Genomic DNA, 24737 nt, shown 5'->3' on the forward strand with positions numbered 1-24737 from the left:
TGTGTTAACCTGTCTCCTGTATTGCTGCTATAGTAGAAATTCAGTTTCTATGTATTTCCAGTTAACATATAAATGGGTACTATAATGAACATCCTCTTTAACTCATAATTTGCAATCTATTAGACATCACCTGTTTCTGTTTTTAATAAAATACACAAATTTTGAAATTTCTCTTAATGAGAAGCCTTAGGATCTTCTTTTTAATACTTTATTACAGAATCGAATAATATATCTGTATATGTTAAAATCCTTTTACGTTTGTGCTATCTGACTATATTACATTCCATGTACATTATACAAACATATACCATGATTCCGCATTTTTCTCATTAAACCTAGTAATCATACCTAAGAGTAGTCACCATCACCCTGGTTTGTAAAATGAACCACATGTGAATAACAGAATATATAATAATAGAATATATGTGAATAATATAGTGGAATGGATCCTGGATTCTGGAGCCAGGATGCCTGGGTCTGTTCAAATTATGGCTCTAATTCAATTTCCTCACTTATAAAAAAAAGAATAACTATAGCACCAAGCTCAGAGAGTGTTGTGAGGTTTTCCTTATTATATGTGCAGTGCTTTTAATAGTGCTTCTCATAAACTCAGAACTCAATAAACATTAGCTACTTTGTTGCTGCAATCAGAAAATTCTTATGATAAAAATTAATTCCTGGGTTTCTCTGGTGATCCAGTGGTTAAGATTCCAGGCTTCCACATGGGAACTAAGATTACACATGCTGTGTGGTGCAGCCAAAGAAAAAGAAAAAAAATTAATCCCTCAGCTATTTCTTACTCTATTTAGTTCCGATTTATCATCTAAAGAGAGAAACCTGGATGAGAACATTACCCAGTTATTCTGGGTATCTAGGTAACTAGAAAATGGTAATAAGCTACATGAATGTTCAATAGAGAAAATTTAAAAGACTAAAACAAGGAGGCAAAATCCAAGGCTAGTTATGTGTATGAAATTTATTTGTACTCCAAGATTTACAATGTTACCTGAACAATAGCTGGGTCCTGAGGCAAAGAACATTGTGGTTTTGGTGGCTCACAAACAGTAAGGTCTTTAATATCACTCCCACGGAATATTATGTATTCAAAGACTTCATCTCGAGGTGGTATTGGACGATCTGTTGGTCTGTCTTCTGTACCAAAGGACCGAACTGGTAAGAAAACAGAGGATATGAGATAGGTGTCTACTCACTGCGTTCAGGTAGCGCCTCTTACAGTGCACTGTTTCTAGTACTAAGGAGCAGTCCTTAAATGCCCTCCACGAGAAAATATTCATTAATTTGTAGCTAAAGTGATATTTTTTTAAAGTGGAAAAGAAAGTGGGTTTTGCATAGAGTTACATGTATTCAATTTAAAAGACTATCAGTATTATGAATATTGTATTAGAAAGTATTGTGTTCTTTCTACATTGTCACTTACATCTTTGGTGGTTGTGGTACGAGGTGCTAAAAAAGCCCTTTCATTGTTGATTTATTTTTAATGTCCCCATTCAGCAAAATACTGGCAACTTGTATGATCTCCTGTGTGTGTATGTGTGTGTATGTGTATGCAGTGAATCTTCACTGAGTGAAGATTTTCCCAACCTACAAAAATCCCAAAGTCTGGGAAATTGAGCTTCAGGTTTAAGACAATAAAAAGAATATCTTCCTTGGTTAGTAGTACATCCTCTAGAAACCAAGTAAAGCCTCTGTCAGCTACTCAGCTCCATGGGACAGCCTGAAATGCCCTGCTGCTAAGTTGCTTCAGTCGTGTCCGACTCTGTGCGACCCCACAGACGGCAGCCCACCAGTTTCCCCCGTCCCTGGGATTCTCCAGGCAAGAACACTGGAGTGGGTTGCCATTTCCTTCTCCAATCTGAAATGCCCTAGTTACCTAAAATATCTACCTCGTAATTAAATCTGACTATTCTAACACTCAGGATGGCATTATTCAAAGTTGAACTGTGACCAGCTGTTTCAGGGTAAACTAGCTAAAAAAAAAAGATTCTGGAATCCACCAACTCAGATTTTCTGTGAAGAGGATACAGAAATCTGTATTTTAAATCAATTCTTCAAGAGTTTCTTATCAATACTAAAGTTTCAGGTTCACTACCTTAGGAGACTTCTGAAAATGCTGACATCCCCATAGAAGCTCCAAATAAGAAAGTTTGATATATCAGATAGTATTCATTTAAATAATATCCTAGAGGAAGCAAATCCCTTAACATTGTGCAAAGTTTTATATTTTTCTGCAGAACTTATCCATAGCTAGACTGAAGATAAATATTTCAACTTAAATGCCTTTTTTTTTAATCTTAAAAATTTTTTGAAGTACTCATGAGACTTTCAGGAAAAGATGATGGCATAGTTGTAAGTTTGCAGATGACTATTTCGCCCTATAACTAAAGAAAATTAAAATGTTAAAATACCCCTAAATCAAGAAAATACCTCAAACCTATACCATAAAACTTTATTAAAAAGTATCATGCAGATATTTTTTGAGTTAGTCCAATCTGGAAGGCCAACTCCAGAATCCATATATAGCATGCTGAGAAATTTTCCCAGGCATACTCCAACTTGATGGATGGGGACACAGATGTGATAAAGGAAAAGATGTGGAATGTCAGAGCTGAAGCTCCCCTCTCTCTCGGGTGGCCAAACAATATTGTATCAGGGCAGAAGTAACAGACATGGTTTTACGTTTTGTCCTTTAACCAAAAAGAAAGCTAGGAAAATTACACGTGGATCAATCTCTCTCCTAAACTCAGCACCAGCATCATACAAAGTTTTATAAAGTCCCAGACCTCCAAGGAAACAAATCAGCTCATCCTGAAGCTGTGGGCAGGTGGGGTGGGGTTAAAGATCTTCCATCTATAAAACCAAAGTGAAGCTCTATTAGGCTATCCAACGCATAACAAAACCATTCAAATTATATCCATATATCCAAAAGAAAGATGAAACAAGAAAATTTCAGAAAGAACTGCTTTATATTCTCAAGAAAAATAAAACTCACATGCTGAAAACACATAGAGTTAAAGAAAGAAAAAAGAGGTAAGACAAATATAGCTGCATAATAAACATAACAACAAGAACAGTCTCTGAGGAAGACAACAGAACAAGTAAGACAAAATGCAACTAAAGATATAACAAATTTCCTGACCCAAGGACCTAAATATGATCAGAAGGTTTCACTGTATTTCCAGAAAAAAAAAAAAAAAACTTTAGTGCACTATAAGCCATACAGACTTATCCTGTACTACATCAAAATAAAGAACTCACAGAGACAACAGCATTAAAAAATAAAAGATGGACAATAAAATCATTTAAACACACAAATGTATGTGACAATTTACCAAGGTGCTAGTGTGCATGAGCGTTCAGTCACTCAGTCATGTCCAACACTTGGCGATCCCATGCCTGCCAGGCTCCTCTGTCCATGTAATTTTCCAAGAAAGAACACTGGAATGGTTGCCATTTCCTACTCCATTCCCCACCCAGGGATCGAACCCATGACTCCTGCATAGGCAGGCAGATTCTTTACCACTGAAGGTGCTAGGACAGAATGTAAATTTAATAGTTCTGAAAAAGACTACAAAGTTACAGTGTTAGAAAAGTTAAGTGAAATTGCTCAGTCCTGCCTCTTTGCGACCCCGTGGACTATAGCCTACGTGGACTATAGCCTACCAGGCTTCTCCATCCATGGGCTGTTAAGATGATATCTATTTCACACCCTATTCTCACAAAAATTGGGAGATGAAAATAAGAAGCAAAGGAAACATGAAAGGCAATTCATAAATTAATAACTCTCAACTTTTACAGTAAGGAGTTACCTAATAAAAGTTTGGGGAAGGTTGATAAATTCACATACATTGGCTTAAAACTTTGTTATTTGCAGTCCTAAAGATAACCTACAATAGAGTTGAAAATTAAAAGCATACTTTCCAAAATATGGTATGAAGAAAATCTCTATCATACAGCAAGAGAGTCAAAGTAAAAAATCACGGCAACAGACACCATAAAGAATGATTTGCACACACTAAGAATCTGAGCAACAGGTTCTAATGATAAAGACTATCTGATCAGATTTAATGTTTTCAAGACAGCTTAATTGAAACTTTTTGCCCACTGAACCACAATGCATCTTCTTCCCCTACCCCTAGCAACCACCATTCTCCAGTATTTTTTCTTCTGTGACTTGGAAGATAAGATGAAAAAGGAACCAGAGGGTCACTTTGGAAGTTACTGGGCAAGTGATGATGAAAAGGTACTTAAAGAGGTCAAAATATAACATGATTTATTAAATGTAATTTCTTACTCAGAATATATAACTCTGTCCACATTTTTTTTCCCCAAAATAGACTGCTATATTATTTGTAACATCAAAAAGTTAGGTAAACATACAACAACATTAAATATGCTATGCATGAGGCAGATTATAAAACTATTAATTTCAAAAGATTACAACTATTCAAAATAAATACACAGGTGTGAGAAGCATCACGCAAGATGGTGGAGTAAGAAGATCCAGGAATGGTCTCTCCACATAAACAACTACTGGGCTGGCAAACAATCTGAACAAACCATTTTGGAATTATGGAGTCTAATCAGATGCCTGTAGAATCCAAGTGAGCATCTAATGAAGAGGTCGGTAACTTTTGGTGAATTCTGGAATTTTGCAGAGCGGCTGGCTATTACCATTCATCATCTCCCATCTCTGTAAAAGGCAGCTATGGGACAGTAGCCCATGTTTCTGACCAGCTTGCTGGTGCCATGTGGGGAACAGGGATATTGTCCTCCAAAAAATTAGGGTTGTATGCTATGATCTACCTAAAAATTCACTGAGAAGCCAGCCAGAGAAGCTGATCATTGTTTTAACCCTCAAGGGCAGGGCAAAACTGACTTCCTCAGTAGTACTGGAGAAGGCATTTAAAAGATTTAGAATATCTTGTCTCCCCCTCCACAACAGCAGAATATACATTACATTGCACATAGAACATTCTTCACAACAGACCAAATTTTAGGCCAAACCAACTCTCAATAAATTGAAATGGATTGAATTTTATCAAGTATCTTCTCTGACTAAAATGGAAATGAGGTGAGAAATTAGAAAAATCACAAGTATTTAGAAATTAAACAACTGACTCATAAAGAACCAATAAGACAAAAAGACACCACTGGGAAATTAAGAAAAAAATTGTATGGCTGATTCACGTTGAGGTTTGACAGAAAACAACAAAATTCTGTAAAGCAATTAACCTTCAATTAAAAAATAATTTAAAAAAAACCTTGAAAAAGAAAACACCACCTACCAAAATTAGGAGATGGAAAGAATGCCATACTCAAGAAAGAAATTTATAATTATAAATGCTATATTTTAAAAATCTCAAATCATCTATTAAGAAACTAGAGGAATTTGCCTGTGGTCCAGTGGCTAAGACTGTGCTCTCAATGCAGGGGGCCTAGGTTTGATCCCTGGTCAGGGAACTAAAACCCACATGCCACAACTAAAGATCGAAGAAACTGAGTGTTCCAACTAAAACCCGGTGCACTCAAAGAAAGAGAAAAAGAAGAAAGAAATCAGAAAAAGTGCAAACTAAGCCCAAATTCAGCAGAAAGAAGGAAGGAAATGATAATACTGAATTCAAGCCAAGATAAACAACGTAGCAAACAGAGACACAGAATCATTAAAACCAAAAGTTGGTTCTTTGAAAAGATCAACAAAATAGACAAAACTTTAGCTAGTCTAGACTAAGGAAAAAGATAGGGAAATGTAAATAACTAAAGTCAAATGAAAGCAAGAACATTACTACCAACCTTACACAGATTAAAAAACTTAGAGGAGAATACTTCAAACAATTGTATGCCAAAAAAATAGATAATCTAGACAAAAAAGAAAAATTTCCAGAAACATACAAATTACCAAAACTGACTAAAGAAGAAACAGAAGGTCTCAACAGATCTTTAATAAGTGCAACAAGAGACTTGGGCTGGTAGTCAAAACCCTCCAAAGAACCAGGACCAGACTTCACTGGTGATACCAAGTTTAAGTGGTGAATTTTACTAAACATTTTAAGAATTAACATCAATCCTATTTAAACTCCTCCAAAAAACAGAAGAAAAAGGAATATTTCCTAATACATTCTATGAGGCCAGCATTATCTTGATACCAAGGTCAGACAAAGTTACCATAAGAAAACTACATGAAAATCTCTTAGGAATACAGACACAAAAAAACCTCAACAAAATAATGGCAGACTGAATCAAACAGTATATCAAAGGGACTATACTTCATGACAGTATAGTCCCTCTGACTAACTGTGCTGGCAAGGACTTCTAAAACATTTGTGTTTAAGAGTGGTGGAAGTGGACATCCTTGTCCTGTTTCTGTTCCTAGGGGAATGTTTTCTGTCTTTCACTATTGAATATAATGCTGGCTATCATGGAGTAGACTCCTGAAAGTCCCCTGGACTGCAAGGAGATCAAACCTCTATCCATGGAATTCTCCAGGCAAGAATACTGGACTGGGTAGCCATTCTCTTCTCCAGGGGACCTTCCCAACCCAGGGATTGAAGCTGGGTCTCCTGCACTGCATGCAGATTTTTAACCATCTGAGCCACCAGAGAAGCCCAAATAGGTTTTCATCTCTAGCTTCTGACCAGAGCTCCAAAACTTTTGTAATTTCCTAAAAGATAAATGTACTAAGGGCACCTTTTGTTCTAATGCTTGGTCTTTGACCCTGGTTTCTGACACAGAGCTCCTAAATCCTCTTGGAATTTCCCGGGTGATATCAGAGCATCACCCAGGAACTATGGATGGAGGTTTGTAACACTGTACAGGAGGCGGTGACCAAAACCATCCCCAAGAAGAAATGCAAAAAGGCAAAATGGTTGTCTGAAGAGGCCTTACAGATAGCTGAGAAAAGAGAAGCGAAAGGCAAAGGAAAAAAGGAAAGATATAACCATGTGAATACAGATTTCCAAAGAATAGCAAGGAGAGACAAGAAACCTTCCTCAGCGATCAGTGCAAAGACAGACAGGAAAACACTAGAGATCTCTTCAAGAAAATAAGAGATAACAAGGCAACATTTAATGCAAAGACGGATACAATAAAGGACAGAAATGGTATGGACCTAACAGAAACAGAAGATATTAAGAAGAGGTGGCAAGAATAAACAGAGTGTGTTAGTTGCTCAGTTGTGTCCAATACTTTGTGACCCCACGGACTGTAGACCACCAGGCTCTGTCCATGGAGTTCTCCAGGCAAGAATACTGGAGTGGGTTGCCATTTCCTTCTCCAGGGGACCTACCGGACCCAGGGGTTGAACCCAGCTCTTCTGCATTGCAGGCAAATTCTATACCATCTGAGCCACCAGGGAAGCCCCCAATGTATCTGGTATAATGGAATACTATTTAGCCATAAAAAGGAATTAAATTCTGAAATACACTACAATATGATGAATCTTAAAAACACACTAAGTGAAAGAAGTCCATCACAAAAGATCTCATATTATGATTCCATTTATCTGGAGTCAGAAAACCACTGAAACAGAAAGCAGATTAGTGGCCACCAGGGGCTGGGGAAGGGGAAATGAGAAATTAAAGTAAGTGTCCTTCAAACTGTGGGCAGAACACAGAAGAATGACATAAAAAAGATCTTCATGACCCAGATAACCACTATGGAGTGATCACTCACCTAGAGCCAGACATCCTAGAATGTGAAGTCAAGTGGGCCTTAGAAAGCATTCCTAGGAACAAAGCTAGTGGGAGTGATAGAATTCCAGCTGAGCTATTTCAAATCCTAAAAGATGAAGCTGTGAAAGTGTTGCACTCAATATGCCAGCAAATTTGGAAAACTCAGCAGTGGCCACAGGACTGGAAAAGGTCAGTTTTCATTCCAATTCCAAAGAAAGGCAATGCCAAAGAATGCTCAAACTACTGTTCAACTGCACTCATCTCACACACTAGCAAAGTAAAGCTCAAAATTCTCCAAGCAAGGCTTCAACAGGATGTGAACCGTGAACTTTTAGATGTTGGAGCTGGATGTAGAAAAGGCAGAGGAAAAGGCCAACATCTGTTGGATCATAGAAGAAGCAGGAGAATTCCAGAAAAATATCTACTTCTGCTTTATTGACTATGCCAAAGCCTTTGACTGTGTGGATCACAACAAACTGTGGAAAATTCTTAAAGAGATGGGAACACCAGACCACCTGACCTGCCTCCTGAGAAATCTGTATGCAGGTCAAGAAGCAACAGTTAGAACTGGACATGAAACAATGGACTGGTTCCAAATTAGGAAAGGAGTATGTCAAGGCTGTATACTGTCACCTTGTTTCTTTAACTTATATGCAGAGTACATCATCAGAAACGCTGGGCTGGATGAAGCACAAGCTGGAATCAAGACTGTACAGAAAAATATCAATAACCTCAGATATACAGATTACATCACCTTTACAGCAGAAAGTGAAGAGGAACTAAAGAGTCTTTTAATGAAAGTGAAACAGGAAAGTGAAAAAGCTGGCTTAAAACTCAACATTCAAAAAATGAAGATCATGGCATCCGATCCCATCACTTCATGGCCAACAGATGGGGAAACAGTGGCAGACTTTAATTTCTTGGGCTCCAAAATCACTGCAGGTGGTGACTAGAGCCATGAAATTAAAAGATGCCTGCTCCTTGGAAGAAAAGTTATGACCAACCTAGTCAGCATACTAAAAAGCAGAGACATTACTTTTCCAACAAAGGTCCATCCAGTCAAAGCTAGTTTTTTTCCAGTAGTCATGTATGGATGTGAGGGTTGGACCATAAAGAAAGCTGAGCATCAAAGAATTGATGCTTTTGAACTGTGGTGTTGGAGAAGACTCCTGAGAGTCCCCTGGACAGCAAGGAGATCAAACTATTCAATCCTAAAGGAAATCGGCCCTGAATATTCATTGGAAGAACTGATGTTGAAGTTCCAATACTTTGGCCACCCGATAAGAAGAGCTGACTTGTCTCCTGGAAAAACCCGATGCTGGGAAAGATTAAAGGCAGGAGGAGAAGGGGACAACAGAGGATGAGATGGTTGGATGGCATCACTGACTCAATGGACATGAGTTTGAGTAAACTCTGGGAGTTGGCGATGGACAGGGAGGCCTGGTGTGCTGCAGTCCACTGGGTCTCAAAGAGTCAGACAAAACTGAGTGACTGAACTGAACTGATGGTTACACAACACTGTGACTAGATTAAATCATACATTTTATAATGGTTAATTTAATATTATATAAATTTTACTTCAATAACACACACAGGGACTTCCCTGGCAGTCCTGCACTTCCACTGCAGTGGTGGAGGTTCCATTCCTGGTCTCCCAGGTTGAGGAACTAAGGTCCCACCTGCCTTGAGGTGAGGCAAAAAACAAAAACGAAACACACACCGACCCCTACAAATATAGCAGTAATACACAAAATGACAGTAATAGTTGGAATAGAATGTTGAAACTAGGAGAAGTTGTCCTCTATATTCTTAATTTCATGTTGTTACATTGCTTTAGTAAGTATTCTAGCTTTTCTTCATTTTAGGCTAACGTTCAAAAGACTGGGAAGTAGGGAAAGTATTTTTTTCTTGCATTAGTCTTAAAAGAATATAATCAACTCCTTACTTCTGGCTACAAATAGCAAATATTTATTAATAGAAACACATCCCATGATACTTTTTTTTTCTTAAATAAAAAAAGAAATAGGGTCAAAGTTCTGGCAAAATCATTTATCTAAAATATCTCTATCTCTAGATCATGGAAAACTCAAACATACACTAATGTCAAACTTCGTTCACAGTGTATTAATACCCACGAGCATGCATACTCAGTCTCTGAATCGTGTCCCCATGGACTGCAGACGGCCAGGCTCCTCTGTCCACGGGATTTCCTAGGCAAGAATTCTGGAATGGGATGCCATTTTTCTTTTCCAGGGAATCCTCCCGACGCACAGATAGAACTCACTTCTCCTGCATTAGTAGGCGGGTTCTTTACCACTTAGCCACCAGAGGAAGACCCTTAATACCCACACATACAGTCAAAGTACACAGAAGAGGGAAGAGCTGTAGTGACCACATTCCCAATACAGTATCTCTATTATAAAATACCAAAGCTTTGTTAAGTTTAAATACGATAAATATATCCATAGTTAAATGTAGTTGGCACCATCAAAATGATATTAATATTTTCCAAAAGCCTTAACTTTTGGACACAAACTAAAAATTATAAATTAGGCTCTGATATTGATTGATAAACAAGAAAAACAAGTCTCCTGAATACTAAAATGTGAGAGCAATAAACAAAAGGTTGATTATTCAATAAATGTCCAAAAGTAAGTTGAGAAACTAAGTTCAAATGGAAATCCATAATAACATTTATGAAACAGTCTTAAAATTAAAACTCCTCTCAAGTATCAATCTCAAGACCTGGTCCCAATCACTTATCCAAACTAAGTTCGAACCAAGCTCATCATTCTCCATACGCAGACCAAGTTTTCTCTCCTCCACCAAAGCTTCTCCCCACACACGACCTATCCTAAATTTCAGCTTAGATACTACTTATATTCATCACAGTTCTGCAGAGAAACAGAACCAAAAGAATGCACATATATAGACACAGAGAGATTTAAGAAATTGGCTCATATAAAAATCCAAAATGTTCAGAGTAGGCCAGCAGGCTGGAGATCTGGAGAAGAGTTGCAGTTTGAGTCCAAAGGTGGTTTGCTGGTAGAATTCTTTCCTTCTGGCTCAGAGGAGGTCAGTCTTTGTTCTATTAGGACCTTCAACCTGACTGGATGAGGCCCACCTACATCCCACATCATGGGGGAGCAAATATGCTTTATTTAAAGTACAATAATTTAAATATTAATCTGGCTTAAACAAACAAACAAACAAACCTTCAGAAACATCCAGAATATCTGACCAAATACCTGGGCACTGTGGCCTGGCCATGAGTGGACTTCCCTCGTGGCTCAGAGGGTAAAGAATCCATCCGCAATGCGGGAGACCTGGGTTCGATCCCTGGGTTGGGAAGATCCCCTGGAGGAGGGCATGGCAACCCACTCTACTGTTCCTGCCTGGAGAATCCCCATGGACAAAGGAGCCTGGTAGGCTACAGTCCATGGGGTCACAGAAAGTCAAACATGACTGCGCAACTAAGCACGCAGTGGCCCAGGCAAAGTGACATAACACTAGCCATCACACAACTCCACCAGTAATATTCCCAGTGCTGGTAACATATTCTTCCTTTAAAAATCATATAGCATTCTACCATTGTATATAGTGACCTCTTTTAAAATCGAAAGATCTTCAGGACAAAGATTTGTATCCTTGCCATTAACACAAGTAGCTAACACAGTGCCCTAAATAGTGCTGACATTTGAATATTTTTTGAATAAATTTCACGGTGGAAAAAAGCTATTAAGCTATTTCCAAAATTACTGAGCACTGTTTAATACCAAAGGAACTGAATTAAACTACACAATAAACCTACTTAGAATAAAATGGGAAAATGATTATTTACAGCAAAAAGAAATAACAGCTGGACATCAATAGGATGGGAAAACAGAAAGCATAGCACATGGATTAAAAAAAAAACCCAGCATATAAGCATCAAACGGGGGTTGGGCCGAAGTGCTGAAAAGCTACATTTGGGGGCTTCCCTGGTGGTCCAGTGGTTATGAATCTGCCTTACAATGCAAGGGACACCAGTTCAATCCCTGATCCAGGAAGATCCCACATGCCAGGAAGCAACTAAACCCATGTGCCCAGAGTCCATGCTCCATAAGAGAGTAGCCTCCGCTCATCACAACTAGAGAAAGTCTGTGTGTGACAACAAAGACCCATCACAGCTAAGGTAAAATAAATAAATCTAAAAACAAAAAGTTCCACTTGGTATTTTTATTTTCCTTACATTTATCTTTAAGTACAGTTCTTAGTACATATCCAGTATGCTATACAAACTCTTGCTAAAACTATTTGAGATACTACATATTTGGAATTAGCTGTTATATAAGGGTTTAACACAAGGTTTAATTAAATATTAAAAGATCTTCATTTATCAAACTATCTCTTCTACAACACAGTACCCACAGACCCTGAGAGCAAGACAGTGGTAAGTGGGCTCCGGATTATTTTTTAACTTGGGTGGGGAGATTTAAAATATAAGATTCCACAGGGCTGCTCTCTGAATCACGTCACAGCTTGTAACTGCAAACCTCCACTTTTGGCACACCTTGTACTCTACTTTGGTCCATTCTTCACCCTTATCCACACTACTTTCTGTTAGGGACTAATACTGCGTTAAGTAAAACGTCTGTCTCCAGCCTCTGTAATCCTGTCTTGTACATACTTCAAACCTGTCCTCCCCAACAGTGACTTGACTATTGACCTCTGCAGTATGCTTAACCTCTTCAGCGTCGTCACATGCCAGTCACTGGTGACTCTAAGATAACAGAGTTCATGGCCCAGATAACTTTCCTCTCACCTTTTCAAACATATTCTTAAAACCAACTCATTATCACTTAATTCTAAAAGTGCAAGTAAACTCTTTTTAGTAAACATTAAAAAGACTCCAAATGATCTCGTCCTTTTCATTAATACATTTCATATCTTCACTCATTTTCTCCCCTCTTCCTCACAGTTTTGGGGGAAGAAAGACTTCTACATTTCTTTCAGCCCAATGTCACCTTCCATGATTACAGATTTGAGACTTTGCAACTTCACTTGCTTCCTCCCAGTGGATTATTAATATATGCAGATTTACTCAAGACATACCTTTCTTTGTTCAGCCATTATCATTTCAGATTGAGTACAAGGAAATAATGACTAGCCTGAGAATTTAGAAAGAGTGCCACGAAGAGAGAATTATAAAACCAAAAGGCACTTTGATAATATAGATGGTGATATAAAACAACAGCAGCGGTAATACAAAACACAAAAATTAGGACTTTTTTGAAATGGCAAACAGGAGAGATCCTGAAACAGTTCTATAAAGCATAGGACAGCAAAAGTAAATACTTATTAATTATTAATACTTATTATTACTGAGTAATACTTACTAATCTGAGAGAATAAAATATCCTCAATACCATCTTATCATAGTGTCCTTTCCTATAAAACATCAAGTTCAACCACACATTTTCTGACGAAGGTGACTTTTCAGAAATAACAATCCTTCATGTTATCAACAGTTAATTTGTTAAGCACAAAGGACACAAGGGGGGAAAGATGTTGAAAAATAGTCTATAGCGAAAAATAAGAAAAGTTTGCTAAGCACAAAAAGAAAACAGAAGATAAACTGCAAACACAGAAGATGCAATATACAGTTTCTGACTAGGGTAACTGGGGAAGGCTTTGAAGGGGTGAGGATACTCAAGTAGCATCTGCTCCTTTCCTAATTTTGGTTGATAGGAATAATTATAAGTACCATCATTCAACACTGTCAGCTAAAATTGTCCCTCACTCACAATTTTTGCACAATGCTGTCAGCATAAACATCCTACAGCTGGACTCTGATAAATCACTTTATTGAGTAACTACTTTTCAGGGCTCCTTACAACCCACCTGATAGCTCAGTTGGTAAAGAATCTGCCTACAATGCAGGAGATGTGGGTTTGATCCCTGGGTTGGGAAGATCCCCTGGAGGAGGGAACAGCTACCCACTCTAGTATTCTGGCCTGGAAAATTCCACAGACTGTACAGTCCATGGGGTCACAGAAAGTTGGACACGCCTGAGCGACTTTCACTTTACAACCCACCAAGAAAACTCAGACTTGTTACCATGCTACTCAAATGACAAACTGAATAAACTAAGATAAATGTAGCAGGGGAAGAAAAATAAAAGGGGAGGGAGGGCTTGAGTCTGTTATCTGACACATTTTCATTGGGACTTGAGCCTTCCAGAGCGGTTGGTTCTCTTTCCTTTATGACTTTGTGTTCACTTTCTTGACAGACTGCAAAACTCCCCGTGACCTAGGATTGGACACTTCTTCCCAGACATCCTCTTCCTGTGTCTACCTGTGACCATCTGTCAGGCCCTACCTTAGCTGCTGGGCCCTCAAGAACCTTGTCTCTGGCTCTTTGGGTTCCTAGCATATAGCACAGTGTCTAACATGTAGTCATAAAAGGTGCTCAGCAATTCTCCTGAATGGATACAATAAGCTCCAGCCATGTGCAAGCTTCCCTTATGCTCCCTGTGCTCCCTGCTGTCTTTGGCGTGGTAGGTACCTCTGCTCCTAAATGTGCTGAGGTTTCTCCAGAATCTCTAGTTTACCCTCACCAGGGCACCAGGATCGGAGAGAAGTAGCTATCCAGATGTGGGAAATGCAAAAGGAGCTTTGAAAATCTGACCACTGTTCAAACAAATTTCAAGTTAATCTTCCAGTTCTGACCTCTATCTTCACCCAATTACTATAGTCCTTGTTTTCATTGCCTATGATGATGTCCTGAGACTTTTAGGAGTTTGGGTGCAAATCAGGTTTACCTCTTGGCTTTACCCACTGCCTTCTTAGTCTGCAGCTAAATTATGCTAAGAAGACATTTAAACTCAAAAGACAAAAACTTTTTCACCCTTCAAAATTTTGTTGCTGTTGTCCCTTTTCCAATTCTACTTTCTTTTTTATGGGTTTATGTGTTTCAGAAAAATGCCTTCTCATGTAGTTTGAGTTAAGACTTATAAACAGGAAGAAAAAGGAAAAGCATCTCCAATTTGCAGTCTAAATTTAGCCTCAACTCTCTAAACTGCTTTGCTGGGTATTCTTCCTTATGGTTGGTTTTGTATTTTAATCTCCCAAAGATATAACCAACAAACAGAGACATAAAAATATTTTAAAAAGCAAATTAATTAACTAAAAATAACTTCATCCAATAGGAGTTAAAAAATAAAAAACACAGGAGTGAAAGAGAAACTAACCTGAGAGTTGGACAAAGAGAACAAATTTACTAGGTTAAAGAAACTTGAGTCTTCAGATTTACAAGAAACCACTCAGGAAAAACACACTCCAGTGTGGCAACATTTCTAAACTCCAAGAACTTTCAGAGAGAAAAGTGAGAATCAAATTGGCATCAGCAACACCAGAATGTTACAATACAATAATCCAATAATTTAAAATGTCCATATGAAAAAACAATCTGAATTCATAATAATATAGCCAGTGAATCAAGCAATCAAGAAAAACACAGATTCACTAAGCAAATTTGCTACCCACACATCCCATTTTTTTTTTTTTAATGACAAAGATGCACTTATGCAAAACTGAGGGAAAAAGAATCAACTAAGAAGTCAACGTGGTAAACAAGAAACAGGAACCCCTGCGTGTCTCTGAATAGACTGGACAGAGATAATGCAAAGTAGTAAAGTAGCAGAGGTGGGAAGAAGTAAAACTCTGCATATATCTTGGAATTAGTTGACAAGATCGGAAACACGTACTGTGAAAAATTTAAGGATGACTCAAAGATTTTTTTATCTTAACCAACTAAAAGAATAAGTTGTCATTCAATTAGAAGGAAAGGACTAGATGAAGAAATAGGTTTGGGACATATCGAATGGGAGGTGCCTAGCAGACATCCTTCCAGGTGGAAATATTAAGGATATACAAATCAGGAGTCTGCAGGAGGGGTCCAGGATGGAGATAATAATCTATAGACAGCATCTGAAGTCATGAAATTCAGAATGAAATCAAGAGAGGAGTACACATGATAAAACAAGGAAATAATCTGTAAACAACACAAAAGAAAAAAGAGAAAGAGAATAAGAGAGTGAAGATGTGAACTAAGCCCTGGCACCCTGCAACAATGGGAAGATAAGGAGTTGAAGAATCACAAGGAGACAGTGAGGTCTAAGAGAAAACTAGGATGACATCGAGTGAAAAAACGGTTAGAAGCAGAAGAGATCGATTGTGCAGTATACTGCTGATCAGTCAAGTAGACTGAGGATAAGAACCAGCCACTGGATTTGGCAACATGGAAATCTTTGGCAACCTTGATATAGACAACTTCTTCAAGGAGTTTTGGTGTAAAGGGAAGAAGAGAGATGGGGCAATAGATAGAACAGAGTAACTGCATTAAGAATAGCAGTGTTGTTGTTGCTGCTGTTTTTAAGATGGGTGAAATAACAGCATATCTGTGAGTAGACAGGAAGGGTCTGGTAGAGAAGGAGAAACTGAATATGCAGGAGAGGCTGTTGGAGCAATGTCCTTGAGTCATCAAGAGGGGATGAAACCTACTGCACAAATGCATGGGTGACCTTAGGAGAGAACAGTTTATCTAAACAGAGAAAAGGAGAGGTTTGGGACAGATGCAGGTTACTGGGTACATGTGGGATGAGTTGAGCAAAATTCTCTTCTGTTTGCTATTCTCTCCTCAAATAAATAAGAAGTAAGGTTCACAGGCTGAAAGTGAAGATGGGGGAAGAGATGATAGAAGTCTGAGGAAAAAAAGGAATGGAATGGTCATGTACAAAACCGGAATGAATGGACTAAGGACATACAATATATATAATATATGGGAAGTAACCATGACTTCTGGGCTTAGTGAATACAAATGTACAGTAAAACTGGCCAGCATGTCTGTGCTGATATAATCAGGGCTGTGAGGTTTGTACAAGAAAGTGGGAGAGGGAAAAGAGGGTTGACAGTATAAGCTCTGTTCTGATCGTAACAACACCTCATGGAATTAAAACAGGTGGTAAAGTTATAAGGAGCGTGTGGGTCAATGAAAGGTAGTAAGATCAACAGACTAGGCTACAGTAGATGTGAATGACTGATGGAGATGGGTTACCTAGACAAAGATGGAGATAATGGTTGGAAATAACAATGAGAAAGCTACTCTATTAAGCACTGTAACAAACTAGTTCACTTCTGGTATTATCTCATTTAACTCTGAGAATGACTCTGAAAGATGCACATCACTATCCTTACTTAAAATATGAAGATAAAGCTGAGATTAAATTACTTGTCCAAGGTCACTACTAAGTTTTCCAACTGGCCTTTTAGGTCACATTTGTTTCCAAAACCAAACACTCCACAACACCAGAATAAATCTTTGTGAGTAAAATACTTCACAGACTAACTCATACTTGATCCATTAAAAATTTTATTTCATTGATATCCAGTTTTTTAAATGGCTAACTGAAGTACTACTTTAAAGCATCACAAAGAAAATAAAAGGTAAATTGCTCCTATAGAGAGCACCTTCTATCATGGAGTAACAAATTCAAGTTAAACCACTGACAGTTACTGCTATTACTACTTTGGCACTGAGTTACATACAAAACTCTTGCTATGTGTCACACAGGTACGATCTCTTTACTCTATTTCTTTTCTTCTACTATTATTTTCCTCAGGCTTTATCTTGTTCTCTTTACTTCCAATTCAGATAGTCATGTCTTAGGACATCCCTGATGGTCCAGTGGCTTCCCTGAGCGCCCAATGCAGGGGGCCTGGATTTGACCCCTGGTTAGGGAACTAGATCCCACATGCCACAACTAAAGACCCCGCAGACTGCAAAGAAGACTGAAAATCCTGGTGCAACCAAATAAAGACAATAAATATTTTTTTTAAAAAAAGAAAGAGAAAGGCATGGCTTTTCTTACTCTACTGGAAAATGTACAGTTAGTTTCTGGCACCTGACCTGAGACTTTCAGAATTACCAAGACTTTCTGTGGACTATGCAACAACAAACTGTTTCCAAGGCTCCAAGTTCTGGCAATCTCACTAAATAGGGCAACCAAAAGAAACTGCAGCATTAAGTTTCACTAGATCTTTGCTGTTCCTAAGTAGTGATTTTGTGAATTGCTAGATTCAGATCCCCAAATCAGAGAGAAGGCAAGAAATCAATAAAGCACTTCACAGGCGTTTCCAAGCTCTCCCATTCTCTTTGGAGTTTATGACTATGTGGATAATGAACAATCAAGAGGTGAGGAAGCTATGCCAATGGGCAATATAATCCATTACCAACTTACCCACTTTTATATTCCTCCACCAGTCACTTGATTCTTTAAGAACAAACTTTTAAAAGCAGCTGGCTTATATGATCATTCTTCCTCACAAGTCTTTTTCCCTAATTCAATGGCAACATGATTTTCATTTTAAGGGTTTATTAACCAGGTACAGTTAACTAAATGCATGTCCTATAAGAATTTTACTCACTTTAGTCCATTTAGTCTATTTTGGCCACCTGATGCGAAGAACTGACTCACTGGAAAAGACCCTGATGCTGGGAAGGACTGAAGGCAGGAGAAGGGGACGACAGAGGATGAGATAGTTGGATGGCATCACCAACTCAATGGACATTAGTCTGAGCAAGCTCCAGGAGTTGGTGATGGACAGGGAACTGGCATGCTGCAGTCCATGGGGTCACAGAGTCACGACTGAGTGACTGAACTGAACTGAGTCTATTTTACTTAAATACTTTTAAAATCCACATATATAATGCTTATAGAATATGTGAGTTTCCTCCAACTTTGAGATTCCCACAAGGAGAAACCTTCAAAAGCTGTAAGTATCCTTTCATTTATTCAAATATTTACCAAGGGTCTGCTCTGTGCCTGGCACTATTCCAGCTGCTGAGGACAGAGCAATGAATGAGACAAAACCCTTGCCTTTACAAAGTTTCCATTCTGGGGAATCCCTTGGCATCCGGGATCTATTATGTGTCTGGGTGTCATATTCACAAATACAAGTACATATACAATTGGAAGTATCCTACAAACTACCGATGCACATTATTACTGTGCAGTTCCCGCAAACATTCTGAATTGATTCTTCCTTTAAATTTTAAATGAAAATTATAACTGAGCTTGAGCCATAAGGTGAAAAACTCTGTCTCCCCAGCAATGTCATTTATATCATGCATGTCTTAAGATTTTATCCTGGACTTCTCTGGTGGTACAGTGGATAAGAATCTGCCTGGTTTGGGAAGATTCCACATGTCATGGAGCAATCAAGCCCATATGCCACAACTATGGAGCCTGTGAGCTGCAACTACTGAAGCCCATGCGCCTAGAGCCTGTGCTCTGGAACAAGAGAAGCTACTGCAATGAGACGCCCATGCAGTACTGTTAGCAGTAACGAGAGAAAGCCCATGCACACAAAAACCCAGCACAGCCAAAAAAAGAGATTTTATTCTCTTATATCCCCATTCTCCAAAATTTGTTACTGTTGGTGGAGGGAACATACTTTATGTATTTTAATTTTAAAGAGATACAACTGCAAACATGGAATTTGGAGATATCCCCAAGAGACTTCTATAAGATTAATAAACTAAAATGCTAAATAACTTTCATTTATTCATTCACTTAATAAATATCTGTTCATCCCAAGGGCTCAGACTCTATGTGGGGTTGGAAAGTGGAGACAATCAGTTCAGTTCAGTTCAGTTCAGTCGCTCAGTCGTGTCCAACTCTCCGCGACCACATGAATCACAGCACGCCAGGCCTCCCTGTCCATCACCAACTCCCGGAGTACACTCAAACTCATGTCCACAGAGTCGGTGATGCCATCCAGCCATCTCATTCTCCGTCGTCCCCTTCTCCTCCCGCCCCCAACCTTTCCCAGCATCAGAGTCTTTTCCAGTGAGTCAACTCGTCGCATGAGGTGGCCAAAGTATTGCAGTTTCAGCTTTAGCATCAGTCCTTCCAATGAACATCCAGGATTGATCTCCTTTAGAACACATGCAAATAAACAAAGATGATTTTGTGTAGGTCATGATCAGCACTAGAAGAAAAAAAAAACTCAGACCCGTGATAAAGACCTCAAGAAACAAACAGCAATCCAGATTATCTATTAACATACTTATACTGACATTAAATTCTTCCTTCCGTTCCGTTCCGTCGCTCAGTCGTGTCCAACTCTATGCGACCCCGTGGACTGTAGCCTACCAGGCTTCTCCATCCATGGGATTCTCCAGGCAAGAATACTGGAGTGGGTTACCATTTCCTTCTCCAGGGGATCTTCCCAACCCAGGGATCGAACCCAGGTCTCCCGCATTGGAGGCAGACGAAACCTCCTTACTTGCCCTTAAAACTTCCTGACATTGATATAGAAGATTCCAATGTATCAAAGTTCATCAAACTTACCTCTCACTTTTACAGAACTAAAGCTAGTCTGTGAAATATCTAGCAGAAAATAAAAGATAACACCTATTTGGCAGTACCTCTGGCATTGGGCTTTTGACTATATACAGTGGGACCATACAATTTATTATCCAAACTGCAAGATTTTCAAGAGAGAAAAAGCATGTTTTAACAACTTTGCCAAAATAACAGGCACAAACAAGGACTTTCCACCATAAAACAGGCCATATGGTCATCCTAATTATATACCACATCAAACAGAGCTAGCTCAAAATATCAAGAGTATTTCATAGTTTCAGATGGATTTAAATTGTAAGTAATATCCAAGTAAAGAACCTAAATTATAATCTGGACCATATAAGCCAAGTGACTTCCTTACTAAATTCTAAGATTTAAATACCTCACAACATACACAAAATCAATTACAGGGGCATTATAGACCTCAATGTGAAAAGGCAAAATAGAAACTTTTGAAAAGATAATCAAAGTAAGTCTATCACCCTTGGGTAGGGAAAAGCTCCTTTAAAAAAAAAAAAGGACAAGAAACACTAGTCACAGTGGAAAAGAGTGGTAACATATTTACAATAAAAGGAAGAACTTCTATTCACCAAAAGAAACCATTAAATGGGAAAAGATACTTGCAACAGATACATCCAGCAAAGGATTCATATTCTGATACTGAACTCAAGAACAACAACAACAACATGCATTTCAACAGGAAAATGGGCAAAAGATTTCAAAGGCACTTTATGAAAGATGAAATTCAAATAACCAAGATATGAAAAGGTGTCTACCTCACTAGTGATCAGGAAGATTAAAACCAGGTACAAAGACATACCCACCAGATTGGACAGAACTAAAACACCTGATAAAAGTGGTAGTTTACAAGTATTACTGTTGGTGAGAGATGTGGAACAACTATAACTCTCATACTTTACTAATAACTGAAATAAAAATTAGTAAACAACTACTTTGGAAAACAGTTTTTCATGATCTAATAAAGACATACTCCCCATGATCCTGCAATTCAAAGTACAAAGAATAAAGAAAATTACTTAAACATGTATCAGTAAACTTAAACACAAAGGTATTGTTCATAATTGCCCAAAACTAAACAATTTGAATAGCTTCAGAATATCCAAAGCAACTGGAGAGATAGATAAATAAGTTATATGCATGATGGAATACTATGTCACAACAAAAGCCAAAATAAATATATGCAACATGATTCCATTTATATAAAGTTCAAACAGGGACAAAATGCAATAATTCAGAGGTGTAACTGAAGTGATAAAACTATCAATGTCAGAATAACATTTATATCTAGCTTAAGGCGGCAGCATTTATTTGTTGATGGGAAGATGCAGGGGTGGGAGGAGTGTGGGATTCTGGTAAAGCCTGTCTCTCCCTGGGTGGTGGTTACAGGGACCTTTGTTTAAAAGTATTTCATTTGTATCCATGTATCTTTACAACATGTGTGGTTATATTTCACACTGAGGGGGAAAAAACACCTCTCTCTAAAGGGAAAAGGATTAATGGCCTAAATAGAATCCTAAGAATGTTACAGAGATAACTCAATTCATAGTTTAAAAAGAGTTAGCAAGGATCTCTAAATCCAAATACATATTGTATTCTAAACACGCTGTATTCTAAAATCCATGAATAAACTTTTGGTTTCATCCGGCAGACTGCCACTCTTCATCCAAATTTTGAAAAAGGTGGAATTTCGGATATCAAATTACTCAACAAATCACATAAATTCTAAAATCTTAACACCAAACATCCCACTTCTAATTCTGAAATCTGAAATAGGTACCTGGTTGTTGAAAGCACAGTTACAAAGCAGTTTTAGATTAGAAACTGCTTAGAATAATATCCACATTTGGTAACTCCAGTTTTTGCAAACACAATTCCCAAACTTATGTTATACATTCAACAACTCTAATTTCTTTAGGAAAAAAGAATATATTATGAACATGGGATTACATATCAAAGCCATGAGAAGAGACATAAATCAATGATTTAAAAAACTTTTCATTGCTATATAGATGTTTTTAGGTGCTTGCATAAAAATGCATTTATAAGTTGTTGTGTTTTTTTTTTTTTTTAAGATAAATGAAATCTTAAAAATGCATGGGTTCTTTTTTTTGTAAGAAGTAAAGGTACCACAGCCAACTCACTGATAAGTCACTAACCGTTAGGCAAGAAACCTTAAAAGTCAGATTGGGCCAAACAATGCTTTAAAAAAAAAAAAAAACTATTAAACCACTTTAATGAGAAATACTGTTTTCAGCTTGTATGTGGCTCTCATCAAAAACTTTAGAGGGCCCTTTTCACAATTTCACAAAACCATAAAAATTAAAACTATACAGCTAAATATGCACGCGGGTGGGGCGGGGGGACCGTTGGGAGAGGAGAGGAAAGAAAATTTAGAGAAAGTAATTTTAAGACTCCCTACCTAGATAGAAAATTTGTCCCAACAAAAGTGTTTTAAAAAGGATGTACCAGGGAATCCAAAAAGTATCTTTACATACTTGCGTGATATCGCGAAATGACTCTCCTATCGGTCAAAGACTAATCTTTTCCTTAAAAATAGATTTAGAAAATTTTCTTCCTATCGCCGGACTTCTCTCCTTACCATGCTATTCTTTCTATAACTCTCCCAGATGTGCTGCGAAAATGACCTTAGTTATCTTGCTTCCCTCTCCTATATGTTCCCCAATCTTGTGAGGTTTAAGATCAGGAGCTAAAGTTTATTTTCTTCCCGGTTTCCTGGCGGAACAAAAACCCAGACTTGTGAACGGAAACAAAACCCACAAGACTGGGCGATGGTACGAACTTTGGGGTGGACACCTTCCTCCCCGACCCCAAAACTCTCAGACCCAGAGAGCCTCCACCGGGGTCGGTCAGCGCCCACTGACCACTTAGATCTGCCCTGGGAACAAGGGACCTGGAAAAAGCTGGCACCCTTCTTCCCACCGGATTTCCAAAAACAAGACCGAAAAGAGAGCAGTAAACATTTGAAAGAGATGGTTGCACAACAGGTTTGGAGAAGGATTCCGGTTTAACAGGTAAATACTACACAGGAGACAAGTGGTATGTGATCTGCTCCAGGTACCAATGGCATTTCGAGGCCGTCTGCGTCGCAGGGGAAACCCAAAGTTTGGGCACATTACTTAAAGTTCACCTGAGGAATATGCAACGAATTGAAATTAAAAACGCGAGAAAATGGGTGCTAGAAAATCAGCAAATCAGCGCTTTAAACTCAGGCTGGGCGGAAAAATTCTTTGAATACTCAGGCTTTGTTTGGTGGTTAAGAAGACAGAACCACCGAATTTCGGAGTTGGAAGACGAGTATCTCCGTGTTCTTCGGCCCGTTCTCGGACTTCAGGGCTGCCCCGCCCGCGGTCCTTAGTTCCCGGATCGAAGGCGGAAACCTGGGAGCCCCGGGGAGGCCGCGGCCCGGCCCGGCCCGCGACGCCGGGGCCCGGACGGAGGGAAGGGAGCGGCCCCCCAGCAGGGCGGGGGAGCGGGGAGGGAGCGAGGAGGTCGCGAGCCGAGAGCCCGGCGCAGCCCCGGGCGCTCGGCCCGGCTTCCCACCCCGAGGCCCGCCCCGGCATACCTTTGGCGAGAGCTACGGTAGAGTTCTCGGTGTCGATAGTGTAGAGGATGCCCTCGTAGCGGATCTCCGCCTTGGAGATAAGGCTGATCTTGCTGCCGATGTAAGGGGTGCCCCCGCTCATGGCGCCGCCGCCGCAGCTCCCGGCCGCTCGCAGAGAGGCAGATCCCACGCCGCTGTGGCCGTTCTGCTCGCCCACTTGCTCCGTCGGCGCCTACAGCAGCCGCCTCAGACCCAACATGGCGGCGGCGCCGGCTCCGCTACCCTCCCCCAGCCTCCCGCCCTCAAGCCGCGGCGCGGCGGCGGCGGCGGCGGCAGCGGCGGCGGCGCGGGGCATGCTGGACGGGGAGGCCGAGCTCTCGCGAGACTCGCCTGGCGGCCGGTGGCTCAGGACTCCTTCGCTGCCTCGGGAAGTCCTAGCAGTGCCACTTGGCCTGGTCTGTCTCTGAGGTTTCCCGAGGCCTGAGAGGAGATCCAGGGAGAGGCCAGGAGCCTCGGGATGTAGGGATACTGTGGGCTGGTGTGGCGCCGCACACGGTCCTTTTGATCTCCCCTGTGGCCTACGCCATTTCCAGACCTGTGTAACCTGTCCTGAGTCCGGTTTCATTGCAAAAGCGGATCCCTCTAGCTAGAAAGTTACAACGTGCCTCGAAGCTCTTGGTGAGCACCTCTGAGACCTGGTCATTTTCCTTTGGAAGCAACTGCGCCCCACATGGAGCCATCATTACAGCATCTGTCACCCAGCGAGTGTCCCCTCTACTCCCCTTCGCTGCTCCTAGACGTGGGATTCTGTCCAAAGCTTTCAAATGGTTCTCATTGCTTTCAGTAATTGCACACAGACCAAACCCTACTGTCTGCAGTTTTGTTCAGTTCTGTGAACTCTGGATTCATTTAAGCCATAGCACTAACTTAAAAAGAAAAATTCAACCTAAGTTTGAGAATTGTGCTTTCTTCTGTGGGGTTTGCTGAGGACTTAAGTCTGGAGATAGCCTCTCAGCTCTGAGGGACTGCTCGGAAGAAGTAAGGGAGGAGCCAGAAT

General features: G+C 39.6%; 1 protein-coding gene across 5 annotated transcripts in view; it reads right to left on the reverse strand.

Annotated features, from left to right (window-relative positions):
- The window catches only part of LSM14A (LSM14A mRNA processing body assembly factor), a 53092-nt gene extending 29124 nt beyond the window's left edge, over nt 1-23968 (reverse strand). For all 5 annotated transcript variants that reach the window (XR_008683957.2, XM_055412303.2, XM_055412301.2 and 2 more), the window contains exons 1-2: nt 23702-23968; nt 1007-1170 (exon numbers count right to left, since the gene is read on the reverse strand). Coding sequence is in view for 4 of the 5 variants with exons in the window: in XM_055412303.2 (XP_055268278.1) it covers nt 1007-1170; nt 23702-23822 (285 nt within the window). In the remaining variant the exon portion in view is untranslated. The remainder of the gene's footprint in view (nt 1-1006; nt 1171-23701) is intronic.
- Between the last annotated feature and the right edge of the window lie 769 nt (nt 23969-24737).

Source organism: Moschus berezovskii, chromosome 22, assembly GCF_049115385.1.
Source record: "Moschus berezovskii isolate FMDL1 chromosome 22, NW_MosBer_1.0, whole genome shotgun sequence".
In the NCBI taxonomy this organism is placed as follows: domain Eukaryota; kingdom Metazoa; phylum Chordata; class Mammalia; order Artiodactyla; family Moschidae; genus Moschus; species Moschus berezovskii.